Source organism: Nicotiana attenuata, chromosome 2 (assembly GCF_001879085.1).
Source record: "Nicotiana attenuata strain UT chromosome 2, NIATTr2, whole genome shotgun sequence".
In the NCBI taxonomy this organism is placed as follows: Eukaryota; Viridiplantae; Streptophyta; class Magnoliopsida; order Solanales; family Solanaceae; genus Nicotiana; species Nicotiana attenuata.
Genome location: NC_031990.1, coordinates 22,402,432 through 22,428,106, shown reverse-complemented (window position 1 = coordinate 22,428,106; position 25,675 = coordinate 22,402,432). Strand labels below are relative to the sequence as shown.

The following is a 25,675-nucleotide window of genomic DNA, read 5'->3' as shown; positions in this document are numbered from 1 at the left end:
CTCTTTAATCCTCGCATTCTATGTCAATTCGATTTTGATTTTTGAGTTGATTGACAAAAAGAGGTTAAGGAACCGCTATAAAATTTGGCATATCAGTCCAAAAACTAACAGATCTGGCCTAAAACTATCAGATCTTGCCTAAAAGAGCATCTCCGGCATCCTCGTCTCATATTTTCTTATTTCTCTTAGTTTTTGTTTCATCCTTTGCAACTGGTGAAGCCCAAATTTGAATGCCAAAAACTCGCCGGAAAAATTCAACACCAGCAACCACCGAAATCTGTAATGTGGTGATGGACAGAAGGTATTTTCTAGTGTAAATTTGTATAGGTAGTGTTTATACACACTTATACAATATTGTATAAATATGTATAAGTGTGTATATCTGCGTACAATGTTGTATAAATTATCTATATTTTTAATGTATAAGTGTGTATATACGTTATATGTGTATAATACGCATCCATGGATGTTTGACACTTTCTTCTTTTTTTCTTCTTTGTCTTATTTTTCTGATATACATTATTAGGTATTGTATATACAAGTTTATACAAAGTTATACATCATTATACATGCAATGCACATGTGCAGTTAAATCTAAAATTAAAATTTTATATGTTTAATCTATGTATAAATCGACTTTTTTTGTTGATTTATTTGCCAAATCATGAACATGCAATAATTTTTTCAATTTTTATTTTTTATTTATGCTATTTGGATCTTGGAAAAGAAGAAAATTTAAGGTTTTCAAGTTGCATTATATATGAATTTAAATTTTTTGTAGCTGGAATAGGAATATATACAAACTTGGGGAAGAAGAATAAAAAATAACAAAACTTTTGTGCTTGAAGACTTGCAGAATAAAAAAAAAAAAAGAAGAAAAAAATACTTATTTTTCGAACTTTGGCCTATTGTTAATGGGCTACAGATTTGCAAAGTTGTAACTGGGTTATTCTGATGCAATGTATATGGGTGGACTGTATTTTTGTGTAATTCTCCCTTTTAAAAACCGATCAAATTTTGTTTGGTTTTGGTTTTAATAAGAAAAAATCCGAACCAAACCGACTATAGGAGTAGCTATTTCAAATTTAGTATTACACCTATATATACGTATATTTTTATACAAAGTTTCAAAAATTTAATGGTAAATGTCAATAGTTTGCACTTTTAGTATAGTTCTTTACCTTTACATTCTAGTTTGATTGGTAGTTTTCTTTTGTTAAGTGTAAGAATCCATTTTGTGTTAAAAATAATATATTTTTAATTGAGTCCTTAAACTATTCATCACTATTTGATTCAATTATCATCAATATATCTTGGTAAATAATAGATTTCTCAAAGGGCAATTGAGAAATGGTAAATCAACAGAGAAATCTTGGCATGAGAGCAATTCCGCAAACTGAAGATGCAAAGAAAACTAGAAGCATTAATGTGTTACAAGGAGTGATTCCGTTGGAGCTGAAGCAGACACCTATGGTGAGAACATCAAAGCAGACACCAATGGCAACTCCGATAGATACGCAAGCAATTAAGCAACAGGATAATAACAATCAATTACAGTCTAGTGGGAAGCAATCATGGGCAGACAAAGTGGAAATAGAGGAGGAACCGATAGGTAAATCTCAAGCCCTAGCTACAAATGTGAAATCCTGGAGTAAATAAGTTGGAAATACACTAGTAACTGAGGGATTTGACCTAGAAGAAGTGAATTCTAATGCTAATGTCAAAATAACGATGGAAGATGTAAAAGAGGAAATAGAATACTGGCAAACAGCGGTTGTATGCTTTGTACTGGGGTCAAATCCACCGTTAACAGTGGTGGAGGGGTACTTCAATCGCATATGGAAGGATCTGGGAATTGATAAGGTAGCTCAAATTAAAAAAGGAGTATACATGGTCAGATTCTACAGCAATGAAGGGCGCACAAAGGCAATTGAAGGGGGAGTGCAGATATTTGATCGAAAACCAGTGATAATTAAGCCATGGAAACCAGGAATGGAGATAACGAATGTAACAGTGGAGCAGGTACCTATATGGATTCGATTAGTGGGCCTAGATCTAAAGTACCGGGGGCAAGCAGCTCTAACAAAAATAGCGGGGCTGGTGGGGAAACCTGTGAAGGCTGATACAGCAACAACGAGAAAGGAGAAACTCATGTATGCAAGGGTAATGGTGGAGGTTCCTTTGAACAAAGCATATCCATATTCAGTGATGTTTGAAAATGAATTAGGACAAATAATTGAACAGGAAATAAAGTATGAATGGAAGCCTACAATGTGCCAACAATGCAAATTATTTGGCCACACAGACCAGCAATGCAGAAGAGTACAACAAAAAACACAAGCAGAACAAATAAGGAAATAATGGAAGCCTGTGGAGAAGAAAGAACAACAGGAAAAGCCAGCTATAGCAGGGGATGGCATGGAAAAACGGCCAAAAAGTATACAAGGGAAAGCTCTACAAAAGCAGATTATCATGCCAGTAAGTAACTCTTTCTCAACACTGGAGGATCACGAAGAGGAGCAGACTGCAGGGGAGAGTAATAGAGAGCAAACAATGACAGATAGGAGAAACAAAGCTAAAAAAATTACACAAGGAGAAGGTACTCAACAAGGGAAAGACAGATTAACAACAAATTACCAGAGGGGAGTACAAAGGAAAATAGAGATGGGTCCAGGAACAGGGAGGGGAGATGCAATCCCCCTCCAAAATGGATAAATTGGGATTTTGGAATGTGAGGGGTCTAAACAGGCAGGAAAAGCAGAAAGAAATGAATCTTTTCTTACATAATACTAAGGTAGGCCTGTTTGGATTCCTGGAGACAAAGATTAAGAGGCAGAAAACATCTCTAGCTTCTCTTAATCTTTGTAATGGTTGGTCCTTTAGTCACAACTTAGCTCATCATCCAAGTGGAAGAATATGGGTGCTTTGGAAGCCAAATATTTTCAATATAAATATCACTGAAGTATCAGCTCAAATGGTGCATTGTGAGGTAGAACATAGAGGGACTCAGCATAAGTTCCAAATAACATTTGTATATGGTTTTAATGATCAAGCTTTAAGAAGACAATTATGGCAAGAGTTGGAAAAAATCCACGGGGTTACTAACAAACCATGGACAGTCATGGGAGACTTCAATTGTGTATTGAACAGAGATGAAAGGGTGGGGAGTCCAATCACAGTTTCAGAAATAAAGGAATTTAAAGAGTGTGTAGGGAGATGCTCATTACAGGAACTTAATCATCCGGATCCTTTTTCACATGGAACAATAAACATGGAGACACTAGTAGAGTCTATAGCAGGATTGACAGAGTGCTAGTTAATGGAGATTGGGTGATGAAATTACCAGCCTCAGAAGTTCACTTTGGAAATGAAGGACTCATGGACCACTGTCCAACAGTGATTAACTGGGATCAAGGACATAAAATCGGCCAGTACAGATTCAGATATTTCAACATATGGAGTCAAGCTACTGACTTCAAACAACAAGTGGAATCAAGCTGGAATAAGGGGATCACAGGTACTAAGCAGTATAGATTGGTGGGGAAACTGAATAGACTTAAAGCTATGTTAAAAGAAATAAGGAGAACTCAATTTGGGGATGTAGAAGGGAAAGCTGAGCAGGCAAAAACAATGTTAGAGGAGAGCCAAAAGAAATTACAGCAGGATCCTTTAAACATAAGACTGATTGAAGAAGAGGCAAGGTTAGCTAAAGAGTATTCACACTGGAACCTGACAAGGAACCAGTATCTTAAGCAGAGGTGTAAACTACATTGGCTGAACTTAGGGGATATGAACACAAAATTTTTCCATAGCATGCTAAAAGCTAGAAGAAATGCTAACAGAATCTTCACTATAAAAGATACTGAAGGGAGAACAGCAATGATATAGAGGGGATTACCAATGCATTTGTGAAGTATTACTCTAACCTACTTGGTACTAAAGCTGAGAGTAGAAGAAGGGTATGCAGTGCTACTGTTAAAAAAGGACCTGTAGTCTCAAAGGAACAAAGGGGTATGCTGGTTGAAGAGTTCACAACAACTGAAATGAATCAAGCTTTGTGGGAGATAGCAGGAGATAAAGCACCTGGACCAGATGGCTATGGAAGTCAGTTCTTCAAGGACTGCTAGGAAATAGTAAAGGAGGATCTTGAAGCAGGAGTAATGGAATTCTTTAAAACAAGGAAATTATTGAAGGCATGGAATAGTACTGTGCTGACTCTAGTCCCAAAATCAGATCATGCAGACACAGTAACTGACTACAGACATATAGCTTGTTGTAATACAATCTATAAGGTAATATCCAAGATGTTAACAAACAGGTTGAAGACAGTCCTGCCAGGCATCATATCCCCCAACCAAAGTGCTTTTGTGGCTGGTAGGACCATTGCTCAGAACATTCTAATATGCCAAGACTTGGTAAGACTGTATAACAGGAAACAAACTACTAGTAGCTGCCTGATCAAAATAGATTTGAGAAAAGCTTATGATACAATAGAGTGGGAGTTTGTAGTGCAGTTTGAAATTGCATCATCAACTACCAGTAGATGATGCATGCACTGGAATTTCCTCAACAATTTATCAAATGGACTATGACATGTATAACAACAGTGCAGTTTGAAATTGCAATCAATGGAGGTCTGTATGGGAACATAAAAGGGGAAAGAGGACTTAGACAAGGGGATCCTATATCCCCTTTGATCTTTGTCATATGCATGGAATACTTCACAAGGATAATGAATGTAGTTGCAGAGCAGGTGGGCTTTGAATATCACACTAAATGCAAATACTTGAAGTTGAACCATTTGTGTTTTGCAGATGATGTGCTCCTATTCTGTAAAGGACCTTTCAATCAGTGCTACTGCTTTTAAGGGGCTTGAAAACATTCTCAGAAAGTTCAGGCTTAAACAAATGCAAACAAGTCAAACATTTTTCAGTGTCAATATGCCAAACCAACACCACAAGGATTTGATGGAGATGACAGGACACCAGAAAGGAAATCTGCCTTTCAGGTACCTTGGTGTGCCCATATCAGCTAAGAGGCTATCTAAAATGGACTGTGAAATACTTATAGATAAGCTAGCAGCCAGAATCAAAGGATGGGGGACAAGACATTTGTCTTATGCAGGAAGGGTACAGCTTGTGAATTCAGTACTACTTCACATCCACAGTTATTGGGCAACCATATTTCTGCTCCCAAAGCAGGTGCTGAAAGGAATAACTGCTATGTGTAGAAATTTCATTTGGGATGGGAAACCTGTCACAAATAAACCACCCCTAGTGGCATGAGATATAGTGTGTAGGGCAAAACATGAAGGAGGCTTGGGGGTAACAGATATAATCAAATGGAATGAAGCCGCCATAGTAAAATATGTATGGAATATAGCCCAAAAAGCTGACAACCTATGGGTGAAATGGATCAACACTGTCTACTTAAAGGAGAAGGATTGGTGGCAGTACAAATGCCCCACTGATGCATGCTGGTATTGGAAGAAAATTTGCAGAATTAAAGAAATATTTGCTCCAGGCTATAATCAGAACTTATGGAGCAATGCCAATGGAAAGTACACAATAAAAGGGGGATACACATGGAGAATGGGGGAACAGGAGAGCTGGACATGGAGAAGATGGATATGGAATAACATGAATCTACCCAAGCACAGTTTTATTTGCTGGATCACTATGCACCAAAGGTTGCTGACAAAATCCAGATTGTTTGGTATGAGTGTTAGTCAAGATGATAAATGTCCAATATGTGGAACAGAACAGGAGACTACACAACACTTATTTTTTGAATGTGTATATTCCCAGCAATGCTTAAGAGAGGTGCTACAATGGCTGAACATAGGAATACGAAAGACAGAGTTAGCAGGGATTTGGAGAAGAGTGACCAGACTACTTAAAGGGAGAAGATGCAGGGAAGTTGCCACTGCCATATTAGCTGCTTTGGTGTACTGGATATGGAAGGCAAGAAACACTGTGGTATGGGAGTCCAAACTCCCTACACCTACATACATTGTAAGGCAAATAAAGCAAGAATGCAGATTGAGGAAGATCACCTATTTGAAGAGCAAGACAAGTATTCAGGAAAGAGGATGGATTGAGAAGATCATGCAGATACAGTAGAATAGATAGATAGGAAGAAATGTTTTGATACCAAGTAATACATAGCTAATATATATGTATATAGGAAGAAATAGGAGAAAAAGAAAGTACTGAGGAAAAGCTTGTAACTGATTTGCGGTGATGAAATAAAAAAAATTTCTTCGCCAAAATTAGTTTATAAAAGCTTCGCCAAACAATAATTGCTGCTCAAAAGTACATTTCAAATAAATTAGTCAAACACAAACTACTTCTTACCAAAAGTATTTTTAAAAAGAATAATTTTGAAAAAAATTATTTTTAAAATAAATTGATTTTTTCAGCTTTGCCAAACAGATTATGACTCAGTAAAGGTGTATCAAGCTCCTTATTTATTTATCACGTGGGATGCTCTTATTGTTTCCATTTTCTTGTCCTTTCCACTTGTTTGCCAAAAAAACAAATGAATTTAAAAAACAAAAAGAAAACCTCAACTTTTTTTTTTCTTTCATCTTTCCCTCTCCTTCTTTTCCGCCTTTCTAAGTGATATCTAATCAGAACTTCAGGAAGGTAATCAGGGCGTTTGAGACAATGATCTGATTTGTTACGACAACCACTACCTTACAATAAGGTTACGATTTGATATTTGAATTGACATTTCACCTGCTGATTAGTAATTAGTGTGGTAGATTAAGACAAAAATACAATTAATTGGTGGTTAAAGCAAATCAATACTAGTAAGACTTCCCACTTAGATTAATAAACAATTGTTGTAGTAATAATTATTAATGTTTTGAATGAGGACAAGCGCTATCATCGTCATTTCAACAATAACACGATGGAATGACGTGAATATACAATAATGCATGCGTTCTACGTGTATTTGTGTGTACATTCATTTATTATTTTGTTTTTGCGGGACATGCATAATTGCATATAGCTTAAACTGACTTAATTTGTTCAGAATTGAGAAGAAGGTACGGAACAATCTAAGGTAATATACAAGCCTACAATGGTAGATGTGATTTTTGTGTTTGGGAAAGAAAAAAAGTTAAAGACATAACACAATTAGAATAATACAACCAACAAAGGTAGTGGCGGAGTGGTAAGTACTTCTTCATCCTTAATCAGAGATCTCGAGTCGAGTTTCTGGGTATGAAGTCGCCTTTGTTAGGGAGCGCTTTATCTCCAATGTGGAACTTTTCGGCATGAAGCCGAATTTAGTCAGGCCCCAATGTGGATACCGAACATCGGGTTGGGTAACCAAAGAAAAAAGAATAATACAAGAGATTATATCCCTCTTATCTAAATTGAGTGTTTTATAATTTCTTATTACATGTATTTTAGTGTTCATTAAACTTAATAACTAAAGGGCCGTTTGGTAGGATGAATTAAATAGAATAATGCATGTATTAGCTTTGTGTATTAATAATACTTTGTTTGGTACACTTTTTGAACATATGCATTAGTTATGCAAGCATTAGTTATACACCCTATTTGGTATTATCTTATGCATAACTAATGCATAAGAAACCATGGTATTAACAATGCAATGGATTTTAACGCATACATTTGTTATTACACTGTATTTGTAAAATAAATTATGGAAATATAAATGAATATAAACAGTAATGAATATAAACAGAAATGACATAAACCAATTCGAGCCCACTGAATTCACAGTGTTTCCTTAAGGAATTTAATCCCCTCCTAGTACCCAAGGTTATGGATTATTTCCTCCCAGGATAGAACGAATTACACACTGGTGTAGTGGTACTTCAAACCCCAGTGTTTCAGCGAACACCAAGTTTGGTAGCAAATCACACTTACTTTTTGCTTTGTTTTGATGCTAAAAGTATGCAGAAGAAGGAGAGGAAACTCAGAAAATTGTAGTTAAAATTCTGAGCAGAATAGTGTTGTATTTATAGCCAAAGTTGGGTCTCTTCAGAATGGCTGTTTATGCAAAACGCCCACAACATAAATGCCATTACATAAATGGCCATTTACTCAATAATAAAGAGGAAAAATAAAGAGGAAAAATTGAAGAGGGTAGTTACTTTTCTGTTACCAAAACAGAAAAACGGATTGGATTTAATATTAATATTTTGTTATTAAAACAAATATTTAATAACATTTCTGTTAATATTTTACTATTAACAAATAAATTTGGTCCAAAAAGTTAATCAATCAATCGATCATTTGACCGAAGCCGAAGCCGAGCGAGCGACGACGACGGCGCGAGGCTTGCCTTCTTCTCAACTCTTTAAGAGCTAGAAGAAGAGCAATTGCTTATATACCCATAAAAAACCTCTTCCTCTTCCAATATGGGACAATGCCCATTTGCCAAGGGAGGGGGAACTTAAAATTTCACTCAAAAATTTCATTTCCCTCCATTTCCCATTCACCCTCTTTTAAGTATTTAATATATTAATTAAATACCTTAAAAACCCAATACCTACATTTATGTTATTGATCAAATCAATTATATCACGATTATTTTCTTGAACTCGGCTTTTCCTGCTCTATCTTTTAGTGGGAGATGGTTGGAGGTTAGTTGCAACTACGGAGAAAGCTAAACATAACCTTTTGATTAAAAGGCTTAAATGGGATAAACCCGTCCTTTTTGAACTTAAGTTGAATATTGATAGTTGCTCTAAGGGCAACCCAGGACAGACAGGAGGTTACCAACTTGTCGCGACCCGGATTTCCCACCATCGGGAGTTGTGATGGCGCCTACTAATAGGAGCTAGGCAAGCCAATTAATTTATTACTACTCTTAACAACATCAACAATATAAAGAACAACGAGACAGTTAATATAAAAGCGGAAGTCTCAAAACATAGTAACTGAAACCAAGTGCGGAAGTTCAAATACGTCTCTACTCAGATCTGGTGTCACTAACTCACGAACTTCTACAGAATGCTAAATACAAAGTCTGAAACAAAATGAAGTACTGTCTGATCCGATACAAAGGAAATCAAACGATAAACGAAGATAAGAGAGACTCCGGGCCATGCGGACGCCAGCAAGCTGACTCGGAAATCTCGGGACTGAAGTCAGCTCCCAATGCTCCTACTGCTGTCCAAAAGCTCCTGCTCCGGTACTATGATGGGTCACAAGAAATCATAGAAGAGATTTGATGATGGCATTTTCAGATTATTATGGCAATTGCTCCAACAATAATTCTGAGGCCAATGCTCGCTATTTGGGATCAGTTGGTGTATCGAGAATCAATTCACAGTATTAAGGTTGAATCTCACTATATGTTAATTGTGAACATGGTCAAAAGAAAAATTAAATCAAGCTGGCAATTGGTGGAGATTATTACCATTATCAGAAAAATGATAATCCAAGGACATTTTGTTATTAACCAATGCTATAGGGAATCCAACATGATTGCTGATCATTGGCTAATTTGGCGGTGATTAGTAAAAATAGAACTATCTTTACCTACGGCGGCAACTCTGCCCAGTAAGGTTAAAGCCATGATGAAGATGGATCAAACAACGTCATACTTTTAAAATAAAACCAAGGAAAAGGAGCTCCGGTGTTTATGGATAGTCCTCATATCTTAGGTTATTGTTTGAAAGCTTCAATGCTATATCTTGTTAAAGAGGACTCTCCCTTATTTCATTTTAAGCATAGTTATAGTTTAGATTGCACTACTTTTTTGTCATGGATAGGATCCCAGGTTTCTATATAATTTTATACTGGAATGATGTTGTATATTACACATTTAGGATCAAGAGGTTAGGCAACATGTCACCCTCTCTTTTGTAATTGTTCGGTTATCAATACATTGGTAGGGGTTTGCCGCCCTCCCCCCTCCCCCCCTCAAGGAGGCTTGAAAAATATACTACATTTTATTTTAGACTAAGGAATGATATATATATATATATATATATATATATATATATATATATATATATATATATATCATAAAGAGAAAATGCACAATTTTTTCCGTAGAGGATGAATCAATTGCAATACTCTTTGTGAAAGAATTTTACAAGAATGTATATAGGCATAATGAATTCACACCTTTGCTTCTCAATTTGACTACAATACCATTAATCAATTATTTGCCCGTCTAATATTGAGGCTGGCAAGTACATTATCTTTGAGAAAAATGAGGATATATGAGATTATGATTATGCTTTGCCTAGAGCAAGAATGCAATATAAGAAAGTGTATCTTTTAAGGTGCACGATTGAGTGTAAGGCTGGTCACAAGAATAACAAAAGTACGTATTATATGGGAGGAAGTAGTTCGATGTCTATGCTATTGTAACTAGCATTGAGATTGATGTTGGGTCTTTTTTTTAAGTGTGTATCTTTAATATTTCGTATTTTGTGCATATTTTTTATGTTTTGAGTTTTAATTTTTTTTTCTCTTTATGACATGTGATTAGATGATAGACGACTTAGTTTGTGAATTAAAATTTGCTGTAATTGTGATGAAATTCTGCATTCTATAAATTTGTAAGAAATAATATTGTGAAAAAGAATATGCTTGACTTTGTTTTAATAATTAATTAGATTCAGAAGGTAATTTAAACTTTTATATTCAATTCAAAATCGCTGGCAAGAAGGAAAAAGAAGAGAATTAACAAAGGAGAGGCAAGTGAAAACACGCTCTATTTGGCAGATCTTCCCAAAGTACCCTCACCCCAATATTTATTCACGGATCTACCCTTTCTCGTCGACCCCCAAAATATATTTCAAAACCCTAGAACCGCAATATCCAATTCTAATTTCTAAAAGCTTTGTGTTTTCGGGGAGCAATTACAATCCAGAATACTCACAAACACTTGCAATTAGATAGCTATTTCATCAATTCTTTGAGAAAGGTGCGTTTTCTTTGCTTATTACCTTGTAATTTTTGGGCTTTTGTAACCCTAATTCTTCGATTTTTGGGAACGTATTGAATGTTTTACTTCATTTGGGGTTTTTTATTACCTGAAGTTGAATAGATTATTTCTGTGCTTAACTGAATTTTCTTAAATTATTTTGGGCGTTTATTGTATTTTTTTTCTTTATTTGCTAAAAAGTTTCTCCCCCTCATTGTGTAGGGTGTTAATTTCCGCAATATTCAGCCGATTACTTCTATTTGATCTTATCGAAATTTCTATTTATATAAGTTTTAGGAATTTCATAGATTTTTTTGTGCTAATCATGATCCGAATCTAATTAAATATTTCTTTTATTTAGTATTTTTAGGGTTTGAAATTTTATAACTTCAGTTCACGACTTCTATGAGATTTCATCTGAATATTTTCATTTTTATTGTTCTAGGGAATTTCATCGAATTTATTTATTGCTAATCACAACTTTAAGCCAATTACGAGAATTTTTTTCTAATTTTTATTGTTTTTTTTAATGAATTTATTGGGATCATTTTCCTTATTTGATAATCAATCCTAATTTCTTCGGGAAACAGCAATAAAAATCCTTAAATCTCGAAAATCCAAAAAGATATTGAGCTAATGATTTAACAGTTGTGCAACTTGGTTCAGTATTGCAATTAATTTGTACGCGATTTGGCATATTAGACGATTTTTTCAGGTAATTGTGATGTTGTGAAGGCTGCTTTTTAGTTCGGGGTCTATGGTCAACTTTGGTTTTGTCTATTTTAACTTATCCGTTTTGTATAATGAAGGAGGGTTGTATATAAGTTTTTTGAGATTAGGTTTTGAGATATTTAGCCTATCGGTTTGCTGAATTTTTGGTATAATGTGAACAGTTAACGTAATAAGAGTTTTCGACTGGAATCAAACATGTTCTCCTCTGTTCTATTGAACTTAATTTTCAGTGCTTATGTTGTATTGGAATCTTTTTACAGAATTTTGCTTAGTATTATATCTTTTTGTCTTATCACAGGTTGTGGCTGTTGGAAAGAGATTTTGCTCAAATGAGGTTCAAAAAGGGTGATAAGGTGGAAGTAATGAACAGAGGTGAGGTGCCAATCTCATGGCGTGCTGCCGAAATAGTGTCTGGTAATGGCCACACTTGCAGTGTCAGATATGGATCTGGTTCACCAATGCAAAGTGAATATATCGAAGAAAGGGTATCAAGGAAGATGATAAGGCCCTGCCCCCCTGTAGTGCAGTGTGTGGAGACTTGGGCACCTGGGGACATTGTGGAGGTATATAATGACTGCTCTTGGAAAGTTGCCATCGTGCTCAGTATTTTACCACGTGATCGTTATTTGGTGAGACTACTTGGTTGCTCTCTGGAACTTAGCATTCATAAATCAGGCATGAGAGAGAGACAAAATTGGAAAGATGGCAAATGGATTTTTATCAGAAAGGTACATATTCTGTTTCATTTTATTATTATGTTTGGCTTTACGGATAATAAGCTTGTTATAAAAGTTTGTAATAACTTGGAGTTGCTCTCATCATTTATCTGCTCTTTTCCCTGCCTTTGTTTTTAATTAGAAAAAGTTCATTTGACAGGATTATTTTGTATTGCTGTCTACTTCAGATCCATTATGCTTTGTTTGAGTCCATATTTGTTTTTAACTAGATCTTTTTGTGAGAACTGTTTCATTTGTGTATATGTGTCTCTATGCGTTCGGTCTCTGTAGCAAAAATGGACTGGACAAGGTGTGTAGCTTGAATAATATGGGAAGTGGGTTTGACCCTGGTGGTTAAGTGTCCTAGATTATATGCATCATATCAAATTATAAAATTATTATTCTAATTGATGGCAGTTTCGGTAGCGTCTATGCGAAGAGGGAACACTTTTGAATGTCTGTTTAGTTTTCCTTACACAGTATTGTATTTGATGTGCTTATAGTAATAAGCAGGTGGAATATTTTATGCATATGGTGTATCTTTCAATAATTTGTATAAAAAATTTCTTCCTTGCCTTCCCTGATCTCACTATTGTTTTCTTTTGTAGGGTTGTGATCAAGCTGGGACCCAGAGATCTAACAAAATTTCAGCTCAAGATTATAGTCAGAAGATGAAGTCGCAGCCGCTGCAACTTGATGGACATACTAAAGTTCTTGGAGAAACTGATGGTTTAGCCACTGAAGGAAAAAATAGAGGACAAGAGTCTTGTTTAATCTCATCAAGATCCCTAAAGAGAATGTCTCCTTATTGCACATCTGGTGTTGATTCACTTTATGGGAATGCTCAGAAACTTCAAGCAATCGAGACAGATAATCGCAGGCAGCGAGCAGCTCTGGTGACCTTACAGGAAAAGGTAGATGCTGTTGCTTACCCATGAGGAACTCTGGGTGCATACTTCCGTTAACATTAGATCAAATGGATTTAATGAATTGGAGAGAGAAGATTTAGGTGGTGTCATTGGCAAATTCCCTAGGAGAAGTTTGGAACCTAGCGATTCCGATAGTGATGCCTGCTCTGTTGGTAGTTGTAGTGTCACTAGTGAAAGACCAAATGAATTATTAGGTCATCTTCCACAAGTTTCACGTTGAGTTTCAGGTGGCCTTTGTAGTGATGCGGAGTCAGTTTGTGGTTCAGGTCCTTCAGGATATAAGGAGAAAAGTCACAATAATCCTTCAGGAGAGGAATTGGCAACAAGTGTTCATAGATTAGAGTTGCATGCTTATCACTGCACCCTGGTGGCATTATATGCTTATGGACCATTAACTTGGGAAAAAGAAGCATTATTAACTGATCTTCGTATAACACTGCATATTTCAAATGATGAACATTTGATGGAGCTAAAGAACCTAATTTCTTCTAAAGGTTCATATTATATCAAATAGCAGCTGTAATATTTTTCTTTCTTTTCTTCTCTATGTTAGGTTCCTGTTGCTAACAGAATTGTAAAAAGCTAGATGTCATGTTATGTTTTGTAACTTCGGAGGTTCTGTTAAATACAGTTTTTCTAACTGTTCGCTTTTGTAGTATGGGATATTGTATATATTTTTTTATATTGGAAACATGTATCAACATATCATGGTGAATGACTGTACTGATTCCTGTCCTTGTGCGGGCAGGGTTTTCTTCAGTTCACTTTTATCTTGTGATTCCTATATGCAGTATAGGAATACATTGCACACTAGAAATATCTATTTTAGAGGCAAAAACATCATGTAGCACAAAATATACGAGATATGAATGATGTTTTAGCAACAGCAGGTATAGGAGTGATAATACACTGTATCCTTCATTGAAATGTGTGTTAAAGTTCTTTCGTACCTCTTAAATGATTGTACGAAGAGCTTTTGCAGACTAGATGCCAAAATATTTGAAGGAGGGCACATGCCCATTAATGTAAGCTGTAGTTGAAGATTAACTGATACAAATAGTTGAAGGATAAGCCTGGAAATTTTTTATCTGATTATTTAGTTTGGACAGAAGGTTGTACCTTCAGATGTAATTTGGAATGTTGCTTAGCTGTATGAAATGGTGGTTATAACTTGGGACTAGAAACTTTAAGTCTTATCTACGTTTTCTGTGAATCTTTGTATATAAGCTCTAATTCTGCACAACTTCCCAATGTTACTAATGGTTTTAACTATGTATTTATTGGAAGAATTTTCCTATAAAAAATTTGGCAGCATATGAAGCTCCTTTTTGATGATATTATTAATCAGTCCCATGCATATTCCAGGGCCAAAAATTGAAGCATCATCCCTTGCTTCCATATGTATAAAGTTGATGCTGGGATTTGCGGCCATTCAAGTGGCATAAAGATACTGTATGCATCTGCTTTCCCAGAAATCTTGGCAAATCTCTCGCATCACAGGTTTCCTATTTTGTTTGCAGTTTAACATTGTTTGTATCCAAGCTTCAAATCTGCATAAATTCCGTCCTCTCGAAGGAAGTAAAAGAGTTGATATGTTTCTTTGCAGTTCCTCATGGAAGATTTATTGTTGGAAAATGTAGACATGTAGTAAATTTTGTTTGGTACATTCTGTATAACTTTAGGTAAGCCCACATTTGCTGTCAAATAATTTGGATTTCATTATCGTGGATGGTGGTTAGATTTAAGATCTGCTGGTGATTTTATAATGTGGTTTATTTCTGTCTCTGTTTACCATGTTTCGCTATTATAAGTAGGTCAATTGCCACTGTTTCCTTTGCATTGTGAATTATTCCTTGAGCAGATACAATTTTTATTTCACGCTGATGGTGTATTCTTCTTCTTATTCTTTATTTGTCCATTTCAGGCTGTTTGTTGGTATAATTTTTTGGCATTTGGAAAATCTGTAGCAATTTATTGTTTCATATTGGAATCTGTTCCAGGCATAATTTGTTCCTTATAGAAAAAAGGGAGAATTCTTTTTTTTTGTTCTCTTATAAATAATGAGTGAGAGAGAGAGAGAGAGAGAGAGAGAGAGAGAGAGAGAGAGAGAGAGAGAGAGAGAGAGCTTCATCTTATTAAGTTTTGGAGCAATAACAAACAAGTTGAATAAGCTTGACAGTTTTGGAGCAAATAACAAACAAGTTGAATAAGCTTGACAGTTTTTTCACTACTTTTACGATGTCAATCAATTGGTAACATGTTCAACTACATGCACGATGATGCCATTTAAAGGAAGTTGGTTCCAGTTTAGTTAAGGCTGCAGAATCGTATTTATTGAATTTTAGTCCCCAAATATGAATCATTATATCTGTTCCGCTCTACTCAGACCCCCAACAAATTCATTACTATGTGGATTCATCATAAATTGATTATATTCCCACGTGTTGTTAATCTACAACAACCCTTCTTTTATCCGGACGTGGAACCTGCTAAGTCTGAGTATTGTTGTTAGACTGCACAATTTTTGTAAAACAAGATCTAGCTGCATTGAGTAAACAGAGAATTAATTCACTAGGATAATGAATTGAAGACTCATTTTTGTTCTTGTTGAGCTTGCTAATAACAGTACTTGAAAGAATTCCTTCTGTCTTTTTTCAGGTTTAAATGGTCTCCTAGAATCATGCTTTATTATATTTCTGGAGTTTGGTTTATGTATTTTGACAAAAGGAGCTGAGTGTGTAGACATGCACAAGTTCCATTATATACATGCGATGTGTTAATGAGATATCTAACCTAAACAATAGCTTAATTGGCATAGAATCGCGGTTATGGTGCTAATATGCTGAAACATGTAACTCTTCTTTACTAACTCCAAGAGGTTGGTCGTGTGGCACATTCCTTATGGATAGTAGATGGTTTTTTTTATGAGAATTTCAAATCATTTTTAAGTGGCTGAGAATTTATCAAGGTTAAGAAGTTGACTGCTGAACTTGCCTGAATATTTTTATGTGTTGGTCTGTGCACTTCTAACTGCTGCTTTAAATCGAGGTCAAACTGCAGTCTTTCTAAGGAGTCAGTTGTTGAACTGCTCATAAGGGAATATTTGTTATATGCACAATCAGTTTGACTTAATCATCTAGTTCATATAACAGTTTTGGCTAATCTGTAGCTCTTATTGGGCTTATTCTCCTGGTTGAAAAGGCGTCTCAAGGCAGAAGATACTTGTCTTCCTGACTTGGTCAATGCTTTAGTTATTGCAAGGTGGTACAGCCGAGCTAATGTTCTCATATAGTAAATATGCTGTGTCCCATCCACAACACTACAAGGTAAGTGCTAAACATAATGGTTGACCTTCTCCTAACCTTGCTTACCTGGCTACTTCATAATGTTGGTCAAGGAATATTACTTTCTCGCAAATTTTTTTCTGGTTGTATTGAGTCGGGGAGGGTGGGGCCATGGTTGAAGGGGCGTTTCACTTGGCAGAGGTGCCAGTTGATGCCTCTAGTGGTGATTCCAGATATCTGTTTGGTAGTCATCCTTGTTTTTTCCTTATTTTCAAAGTGATCTTATCATCCTCCCAATTTGATGATTGTCTCATCTACCAGATTATCGTGTTACCACTTAGCAGAGTTCTGTGTTTTTAATAAACAGTCGCTACACCCTGGTATGTGCAGCTTTCCTAATCAAAAGACAGGAGAGCACCCCTTCTCCCGAAGTTACGGGGTCATTTTGCCGAGTTCCTTCGACATGGTTCTAGGACATCTGCACTTTGGATATTTCTCTAAGATAAAGTTTTACATTTGCACTTTAGCAAAATCATGTATTTCAAAACGAGAATCTGCTCAAGCATGAATGCTTAAGATTACCAGTTTTAATGAATTACACCCAGATTTCTGTACTTTATGAATAATTTTTGGCATTTCTCTATCTTCTCTGTTATGAGAATGGAAGAGAGACAACAAAAAGTTGAAGGTGTTCAGAAATCCATTATTGCCGTTTGAGGTGTTGAGTTCCGGTTAGACCTTTTTTGAGTTTCTATCTTTTGAAAGGTGTTTACAGCAGGTCAAACGGGGCATGTGGAAGCATGATGACGGGTTTTAGATAGTGGTGTTGCCTTTTTTAACTTTGAAACATGAGAATGCCTTGATCCACTATGTTGAGGTCAGATGCAAATTGTACAAGGAAAATAGGAAAAAGGAAAATGAACTTGACTTATTATCTTGATAAGCGAATCATTGAGCATAATGAGTTGAGCTAAGGAGTCATTTGGGTGGTGCCTCAGGATGTGAGAAGCTTACGAGTTTAGCCCATTATGCATCTTGTGGACCATATGATTGGAATAATACAATAGATGCTTTGAAGGAAAGAGACAACCTACCTCTTTGTAGAAAATAGATGTCAGCAGGCTATTTATACTTGGGAGCAATATGCTGGATCGTCCATCTTTTCTTTTGAATTTTTTGGAGGATATGATGATGTAACTGTTATGATCCTCTCTTTTGTACTTCTATAGTACCTTCTGTGTACTTCATATTATAAATACCTTATTTTACCACACAAAAAAAGAGTTGAGGTAAGGACTTTGCAATCTTATTACTTTGCTCCGCAACCAATACAGGCCTTTTCTCTTTTTCCTTTTGTCGAGGCATGGAGCCTTGTTATCTTTGCAGCGCCCTGACACAATGAACTGTCTTATAGAAACCAATTTGGTTTCCTTTATGCAGTTAATTTCACTGCCTGGTAGATGGGGACATGACAATGGCATCTTCCTGGAGGGATGATTGCAGCAAGTAACAGCAGAGTATTTGATCTAAGTAAATGAAGCGTTTGTTATGTTGTATGTAGGGTATATTTCATCCGCAATGAAGATACAAAATGTTTACAGATGCTCATACTGCATTATATACAATGTTCACAAGACCGGCGAAGTTATCCTTTAGTAGTTGAGAATCATAATGTGAGTTGGGAGAAATATTTGAGAAGTGATGCTGTGTTGAAAGGGGTCTAGCCCCTCTCTAGCACACCGTCATTGGCACCAGCCTCAATTCTGTGTTTGTGTATGACATGCATCGTGAATTCAAAGTATTATCACCCGGAGAATATGCCTTTTCAGTCTATGCGTTATAATCCTTGTGTTTGTGTTTGTAATCGTGGTTCATTATCTTGTCGTTCTACTTATGGCTTTCAGAGATCTTATCAAAAGTTAGCTGTGTTCGAATATGTATTTTCAGTCTATACAATGTTTTTGTGTAGTCTATATGTTTAAAAAGCACAGCCGAAACTCCTCTGTTGATGTAAGAAATACGACGGTAGACGCACTGAAATTTGTTCATATCATTCCTAATAAGGGGACGAGTAAAACATCTTCTTTAGCACCTTAACTCTAAGCTTCCCTAGTTTTTTCAACCGACTCTCCATGGAAGAGTCGCTTCCTTCTCACTCGATAAGGGATCATTTAGTTCATGATAATATAAACTTAAGAGCAATTAGTGTTTAAAAATAAATTGATAGTAGCTCAGATCTTGATTCTTTTTGCCATGCGACACAAATCAACCTACGAAATTTGTCATACTAACCTTTGTAGTATTATGTAGAGTAAGAACAAATCTTAAAAGAATTTGCAAAATAATTCATTTAAGATTTAACTTTTCGAACTGTGAGCATGGTAATTAACATTCTTTTATCCTGACTTGAAAGGATTCATCTGGAGCTTTTTCGGGTCGACTCGTATGATGTGGCCCAAGCAGGGACAAAGCGTCCACCCAAAAGGTGGCTGTTAAGTCTAATGCAAAGATCTTTTATGTTGTTATTATGTCTCTCTGTTCACATATCATTCTTATATAAGCGCGCGCACATTACCTTCTCAGATGCCCAAAAGATTAACATCATCCAGAACTTGTACCCCGAGGTCATGATTTTAAAGTTCAGTCAAACTTGGTAGCTTCTACATGGTCGGAGGCTCGGAGCTGTAACAAGTAACAACTCTAACTAGGATAGAGCAGCTATACTGCTGAACCAGAACATGCATAAAATAAGCAACCAAAGTAGCTTCATCTATCCAAATCGGTCCATCCAAACAAACAGAGATCCCACATTCAGAAGATATGAATAAAAACTTCATATCGTTCTCACAACCAGAAAGAAAATAGAACAAGAACAGAGTTCAAAAAGCCTACATATTCTGGAACAGAGAGTCCTCAGAAGCCCATCAATGGTGGAAAAAAATGGGACACCAGTACATAGGAAAAAAGAAAAATCATAACCGCATCCATGAATGCTGTTCGAGAAGGCTGATTACTCTCTTAATCAAAGGTCTCATCATCATCATCTGGGAGGGGTTGACTGGCAGCAGCAGCAAGCTCAGCCTCATGTCTGCAACAACACATCAAAGTTACAAAAACATAGGGAAGAAATGACAATCAAAATCTACACAAATTTACTCGAAGAGAAGAGGTAAATTGGTGAAGAACTTACTGTTGTTGTGCAGCCAAGTCGATCTGTACTTCAGGAGGAGCAAGGGCAGGAGACTCCACAAAGTGCAAGTTAGGATCCCTATTAACAGAGAAATCATATTGAAAACATCATTAGAATATGATTCTAGTACGTTTCTTCTGCAGAATGGCACAATTTAGCTAATAGTCAAATGAAGAAAGTAAGTACCCAGCAAGTTTCCTGGCAAGGTAAAGGAAAGGCTTCTCAAAGTTGTAGTTACTCTTTGCTGATATCTCATAGTATTGCAGATTCTTCTTCCGGTGGAAAGTGACCTGCTTAGCCTTAACTTGACGGTTCTTCACATCAACCTTGTTTCCGCAAAGAACAATGGGAATATTTTCACAGACACTGATTCAACAGATGTAAATATCTTTCAGTTTGAAACACAAACCAGAGAATAAAATCAATTTTAAAAGGATGCTTAGACATACCGGCAAAGATCCCTATGCCATGTGGGCACATTCTTGTATGTCAATCGGGCTGTCACATCAAACATGATGATCGCACATTGACCATGAATACTGCAGAGAGACAGTAGCAAGTCAAGATGGAATACACACAGCATATGACTCTTGTTTAGATAACACTTGAAAATACATAGAGATTCCATAATGGTATTGTAAAAAGACACTGAACAACCTTCTGCTATGCTCATTTTAAAAAAGCGCTAGACCCTTACAGCTGATAAAAGAGATGCATTTAACCATACCGCAATCCACACAACATTCCACATTGAGTTCAATCAGCATGTAATACATCTCACTTTAAACTTGGAGAATGGTATACTATTTATCAATCATCGGCACAAAAAGAAAAATGGGAACCTAAGAAATACCCTAACAAGTTACTTGAGGTCCATTTTTCCCTCATAAAGTTTATATAGGTTGATTCACTTAGCACATAATTAGCAGTTGGAATTAAAACCACAAATAAACAGGTTATATTGGAGAAGTACGTATCGGCTCACATAAAACAATGGAATAAGTTTTTTCAAGTATTACATACAGCATCATTGCCAATCATAGTTATATAGCAATGAGCACATACTGAATTAAATGGAATAATTACTTACTAGTATCCATCCCTAAGGCCACCAAATTTCTCCTGACCAGCTGTGTCCCAGCAGTAAAACCTAATCTTCCCGCAGTTTGTGAAGAAATCCAAAGGATGCACCTCCACTCCAATGGTGGCTGTTCCAAAATACAGAATTAAAATCAGTCTTACGAAGAAAAAAAGCCAAGAAATAACAACCAAGCTATGCGTCATGCAGCCAACACTTACGTTCATATTTCTTTTCGAATTCACCAGTAAGATGCCTCTTCACAAATGTAGTTTTTCCTATACAAAAAGAAAAACTTCCAAATCAGAAAAGTAATTAAAAAACAAGAAAAAGAACAAAACAGTTTAATCCACAAAACCATCACTCCTTTTTCAACCTAACACAAAATCTAGTTAGAACAGCAGCTCAATAGATCTAAGACTTTCAGTAACCATACTGATTTAAAACCACATATAAACACACTCTCATTAGAGAATTCACTTATACCGAAATCAAGCAAATCTTTCTAATCACACTTCAAAATAATCAAGGCACAAGTACTCCTCAAAGAAAGAGAGAAAAATTACCAGTTCCACCATCGCCAACAATAACAAGTTTAAAACTGGGATAATCCACGGCTTGCTGACCTGGAAGAGCCTACACCCAAAAACGATACGCATAAATCACAAGTCATTCAGATACATAAAAAATTACCACAAATCGACAAAAGAAAAAACTAAAAGCATAACATTACAAAAATAGACAACAAAACGGAACTTTTGAGCATCAAAGATAGCGTACTAACCATGTTTGTTTTGAGGAGAATACTGCGAGGGTTTTGAGAGGAATGAGGAGGATTAAGGAGGAGGGATATATATAGTTGGGAGAAAAAGGGTTTTGTAATCAGCGTTTTCGTTCACATCATAGCTTTGCCCTGACGCGATTCTCTGGACCGTTGGATCAGTCTGTTTCTCGATTCGGCGCTGCCGCACGTGACTCTCACGTTCTTCTCCAAATTTGAATTTCAAACTACATGAGCTTTGTTCTTTTTTTTCTTTTCCAACCGTAAGTTTGGTTGGATAGTTAAAACCATATGTGATTATTTAAATAGCGGAAAAAATTATTTAATTAAGTAACAATTAAATAGTATTTAATAAAAATAATCATTTTACAACAACAACAACAACAAACCAGTGAAATCTCACGAGTGGGGTCTGAAGAGGATAATGTGTACGCAGACTTTACCCTACCCCGAAAGAGCAGAGAAGTTGTTTCCGAAAGACCCTCGTCTTAAGAAAAAAATAATCATTTTAGTTGAAGTAATATATAAATGTATTTAATAATTACTACTACTATTTTTTGCTCATGCAACAAATTTCTGATTCAGAAACAGGTTAATTAGACATCTAAAATATAATTTACTTAGGAGAATGTATAAAAGTTCTAAACACCAAGTATCATACTTTGTCGCATTTTATTTGAATTAAGATAATACTCCAGAAAATTTTGACTTTTGTTGTTGAATAAATTCTCACTAAGTGACATTAGTGTGAATAGAATTAGACCACCACCGTTCTAGTGTTAACCTTAAGAAGTAATTAATCAAATTGGTTAATAGCATAAGAGTATGTCCCCACAATGTCCCCACCATTCATTTGCACACAAAAAAATCCAACAACAATAACATATTCACTATAATCTTATAAATGGAACCTAGGAAGAATAGTGTATACGCAGACCTTACTCATATTATATAAAGATAGAAAGTCTGTTTTCGAAGACCCTAGACTCAAGGACACAACAAAAAAGCAGTTGATAGGGAAAAAGAATAAGGAATATCTTGTTATTTCACTACATATAGAAAAAATCTCAAAAAATTGTACTCTATTAATCACTACCTATTAAAAGAGAATACCATAAAAACACATGCCCTCCAAAAATATAGATGATACATAAATAAAGATTTTTTGATGGTAGTGCCTTGCAGTCATTGGAGCACAATATAGTGTTTCAATCTCTAAAGAGCTTTGCAATAACATGCATATTTTCTCTGAATATTGCATTAAACTGTACTACTGTAATAAATATTAAAAACTGTAAACTTTCTGAAATAGAAACAGAAACAGAAAGTTAGTAGAAACAGTATGTCAAAATAATATATGAAAATTATTTCAGAATAAATCGAGCCCACTGAATACACATTGTGTCCTTAAAGAAATTATTCCCCTCAAGTACCGGAGGTGCTCAAATATATCCTTCCAGGATAGAACGATTTAACTCACCGGAGTGTAGGTACCAAAAATACCGATGAACAGCAAACCTGTCACGCCCCACCCTGGGGAGGCGTGGCTAGCACCCGGTGTTGTACTGACCCGAGCGAACCACTCTATAACTCATTTCTTTCTTCTGCAACTGTCATGGGCCAACATGGCCACAACTTATAATGTACAATTGTGGGCAAACGTTATATCAATGAACCATCGTTCATAAAACATGAATATATATATGGGTCGTCAACGCCTCTGAGATACTGTACATAATAGACCTATGTCTATAAAGCTTCTAAGATTATTTGACATCAAATAGGACAGGGTACCGGCCTACCCATAAGTATGTAGCAAAACTCTGACACGATGACTTATAGACTTGACTGCACTCCGAATGAGGTGGAGTCTTGCCGATCCTTCGCTGAATGCTGACCTCGTCTACTATGAGGGCTCGTCAAACTGATTGTCCATACCTGCAGGCATGAATGCAGCGTCCCCAACAAAAGGACGCCAGTACGAATAATGTACCGAGTATGTAAGGTGGAACTGAAACATAACAGTAAGTCTACATTAATTAAGGACATAGAAGAAACACAGAGCAAAGGACTCAACCTGTAAGTCTATATAATTCTGTAAATCATGAAATAATTATAGTGTCATGCATATGCATATGAATGTCATGTCATGCATAGGTACATGTTTCATAACATCATCAGGCCTCTAAGGGCATCCCATCATATCATATCGGCCATTGTGGGCAAAATCATCAACGTATACCAACTGATCAGGTGGTGATGCGTGTATACTGTCATAACCTTTGATGACGCCTCTCGTGAAGACAAGGCCAGCCGGCACACCTCCAATTCACTTTAAGCAGTTAAAATAATAAATACCAAGTCTTTAATAGAAATAAAATCCCATAATAACAGTATAAGTTGCTGAATTAAAAACCAACACTGCCCGACATCAGGGTGTCACCAGTCATGAGCATCTAAATAATACTACAAGTTTGAAGTCTACTCCACTACTACGTAACTGAATCAAAAGAAAACTAAGATAGAGGGAGAATGCACTGGGCTGCGAACCGCCAAGCAGCTACCTAGTAAATCTCGGAAGACCTGCTGGAACTATCAACCCTCAGGAGCAGGACCTATAGCGCCCGAATCTGCACACAGGGGTGCAGGGAGTAAAGTGAGTACTCCAACTCAGTGAGTAATAAAAATAAATGGAGATTGAGCAATATAAAATCAAGTAAGGCACAACATTAAGCTAAAAGAGGCATAACAAAATCAGTAAATATAATTAAGCAATGAAATGTCATAAATCCTTTAAACAGTTAAACAATATACAGGAAAAATAATTAGAAAGGTAAACACATAATAACTGCCCCTCGGGCAAAGTAACAATAGAATCAGCCCCTCGGGCAATATCACAGAACAATACCAACCCCTCGGGCTATATCTCATATCACAATGGGTACTCGCGCTCACTGGGGGTGTATAGACTCCGGGAGGGGCCCCTTACGGCCCAAACGCAATATCAAGCCATCTCGTGGCATCATAAACAGGCTCTCGGCCTCATATCTATCTCAAGCCACCTCGTGGCGTACAATCTCAGGCCCCCGGCCTCATTATCATAATCAGTACATCACTGCTGTGGCGTGCAGTCTGACCCAAAAGTATCCTCACAACACAGACCCTCGGTCTTTCTTAGTCAGAATCTCATAAGCCCCTCGGACAACAATAAAATATGAAGCTCACCTCAAATATCTTTAAAAATATCATTTAATGTGTTTAAAACATAATAACATAGCTGAGTTTTGAAAATAATGAAAATATAGCTTGACTGAGCACCAATATGAAATTAATCATTGAGGAAAATATCATTTAAAATCCCCTAAGGGTTCAAACAGTTGGCACGAAGCCCACATATGGAATTTAGCCCAAAATAAAATATATCAAACGATTAATTGTCAAATACGCAGTAAAATAGTCATTCGGGATGGACTAAGTCACAATCCCCAACGGTGCACGACCCCACGCTCGTCATCTAGCGTGTGTCTCACCTCAACATAGCCGAACGCTGTGAAATTCCGGGGTTTCATACTCTCAGGACAACATTTAAAATCATTACTCACCTCAATCCGGCCCAAGGTTTAGCTCGTAATGCCTTTGCCCTTCGAATCGATCTCTGGATGCTCCGAATCTACAAAAATCAGAACGTAACCATAATTTACGCTAAAGGGACGAAGCCCACTCGAAAATAATCGAAAAGCATCACAAAATCCGAAATTACCAAAACCCGACCCTTGGGTCCACGTCTCGGAATTCGATAAAATTAACATCACTAGATTCCTTATTTCCCTACGAGTTCATACACATAAAAAGTTCCAAAATCCGACCACAAATGATCTTCCAAAATCTCAATCAAAGGCCTAGGTTTCTAAGCCCTAGTTTCTCAACTTTACCTTTAATTACAGCTCTAATCCATGCATTAACACCATAAAAACGAGTTTTCATAATCCAAAACCTTACCTCAATGATGTCTCCTGTATTTCTCCCTTCAAAATCGCCC

General features: G+C 36.3%; 3 protein-coding genes across 4 annotated transcripts; 2 read left to right on the top strand and 1 right to left on the bottom strand.

Moving 5' to 3' along the window:
* On the top strand, positions 1,732-2,715 carry LOC109217412. The gene is made up of 2 exons (XM_019381653.1): positions 1,732-2,322; positions 2,368-2,715. Exons 1-2 carry the CDS (start codon positions 1,732-1,734, stop codon positions 2,713-2,715), a joined length of 939 nt encoding a protein of 312 aa, XP_019237198.1.
* On the top strand, positions 10,757-17,880 carry LOC109205264. Of its 2 annotated transcripts, XR_002064624.1 has the most exons (5): positions 10,757-10,926; positions 11,957-12,386; positions 12,983-13,288; positions 14,669-14,803; positions 14,910-17,880. XR_002064624.1 is itself a non-coding variant. In XM_019367955.1 (4 exons), exons 2-4 carry the CDS (start codon positions 11,988-11,990, stop codon positions 14,708-14,710), a joined length of 747 nt encoding a protein of 248 aa, XP_019223500.1. In that variant the 5' UTR covers positions 10,757-10,926; positions 11,957-11,987; the 3' UTR covers positions 14,711-17,880. The 2 variants fall into 2 exon arrangements, 1 of the variants encoding a protein (XP_019223500.1); XM_019367955.1 differs by having other exon boundaries at positions 14,669-17,880.
* LOC109205274 (GTP-binding nuclear protein Ran-A1) lies at positions 19,329-21,749 on the bottom strand. The gene is made up of 8 exons (XM_019367967.1): positions 21,640-21,749; positions 21,422-21,491; positions 21,077-21,133; positions 20,868-20,985; positions 20,227-20,316; positions 19,964-20,143; positions 19,778-19,855; positions 19,329-19,675 (listed from the first exon to the last, which is right to left on the bottom strand). The coding sequence occupies exons 1-8, from the start codon at positions 21,640-21,642 to the stop codon at positions 19,606-19,608; spliced, it is 666 nt and encodes a 221-aa protein (XP_019223512.1). The 5' UTR covers positions 21,643-21,749; the 3' UTR covers positions 19,329-19,605.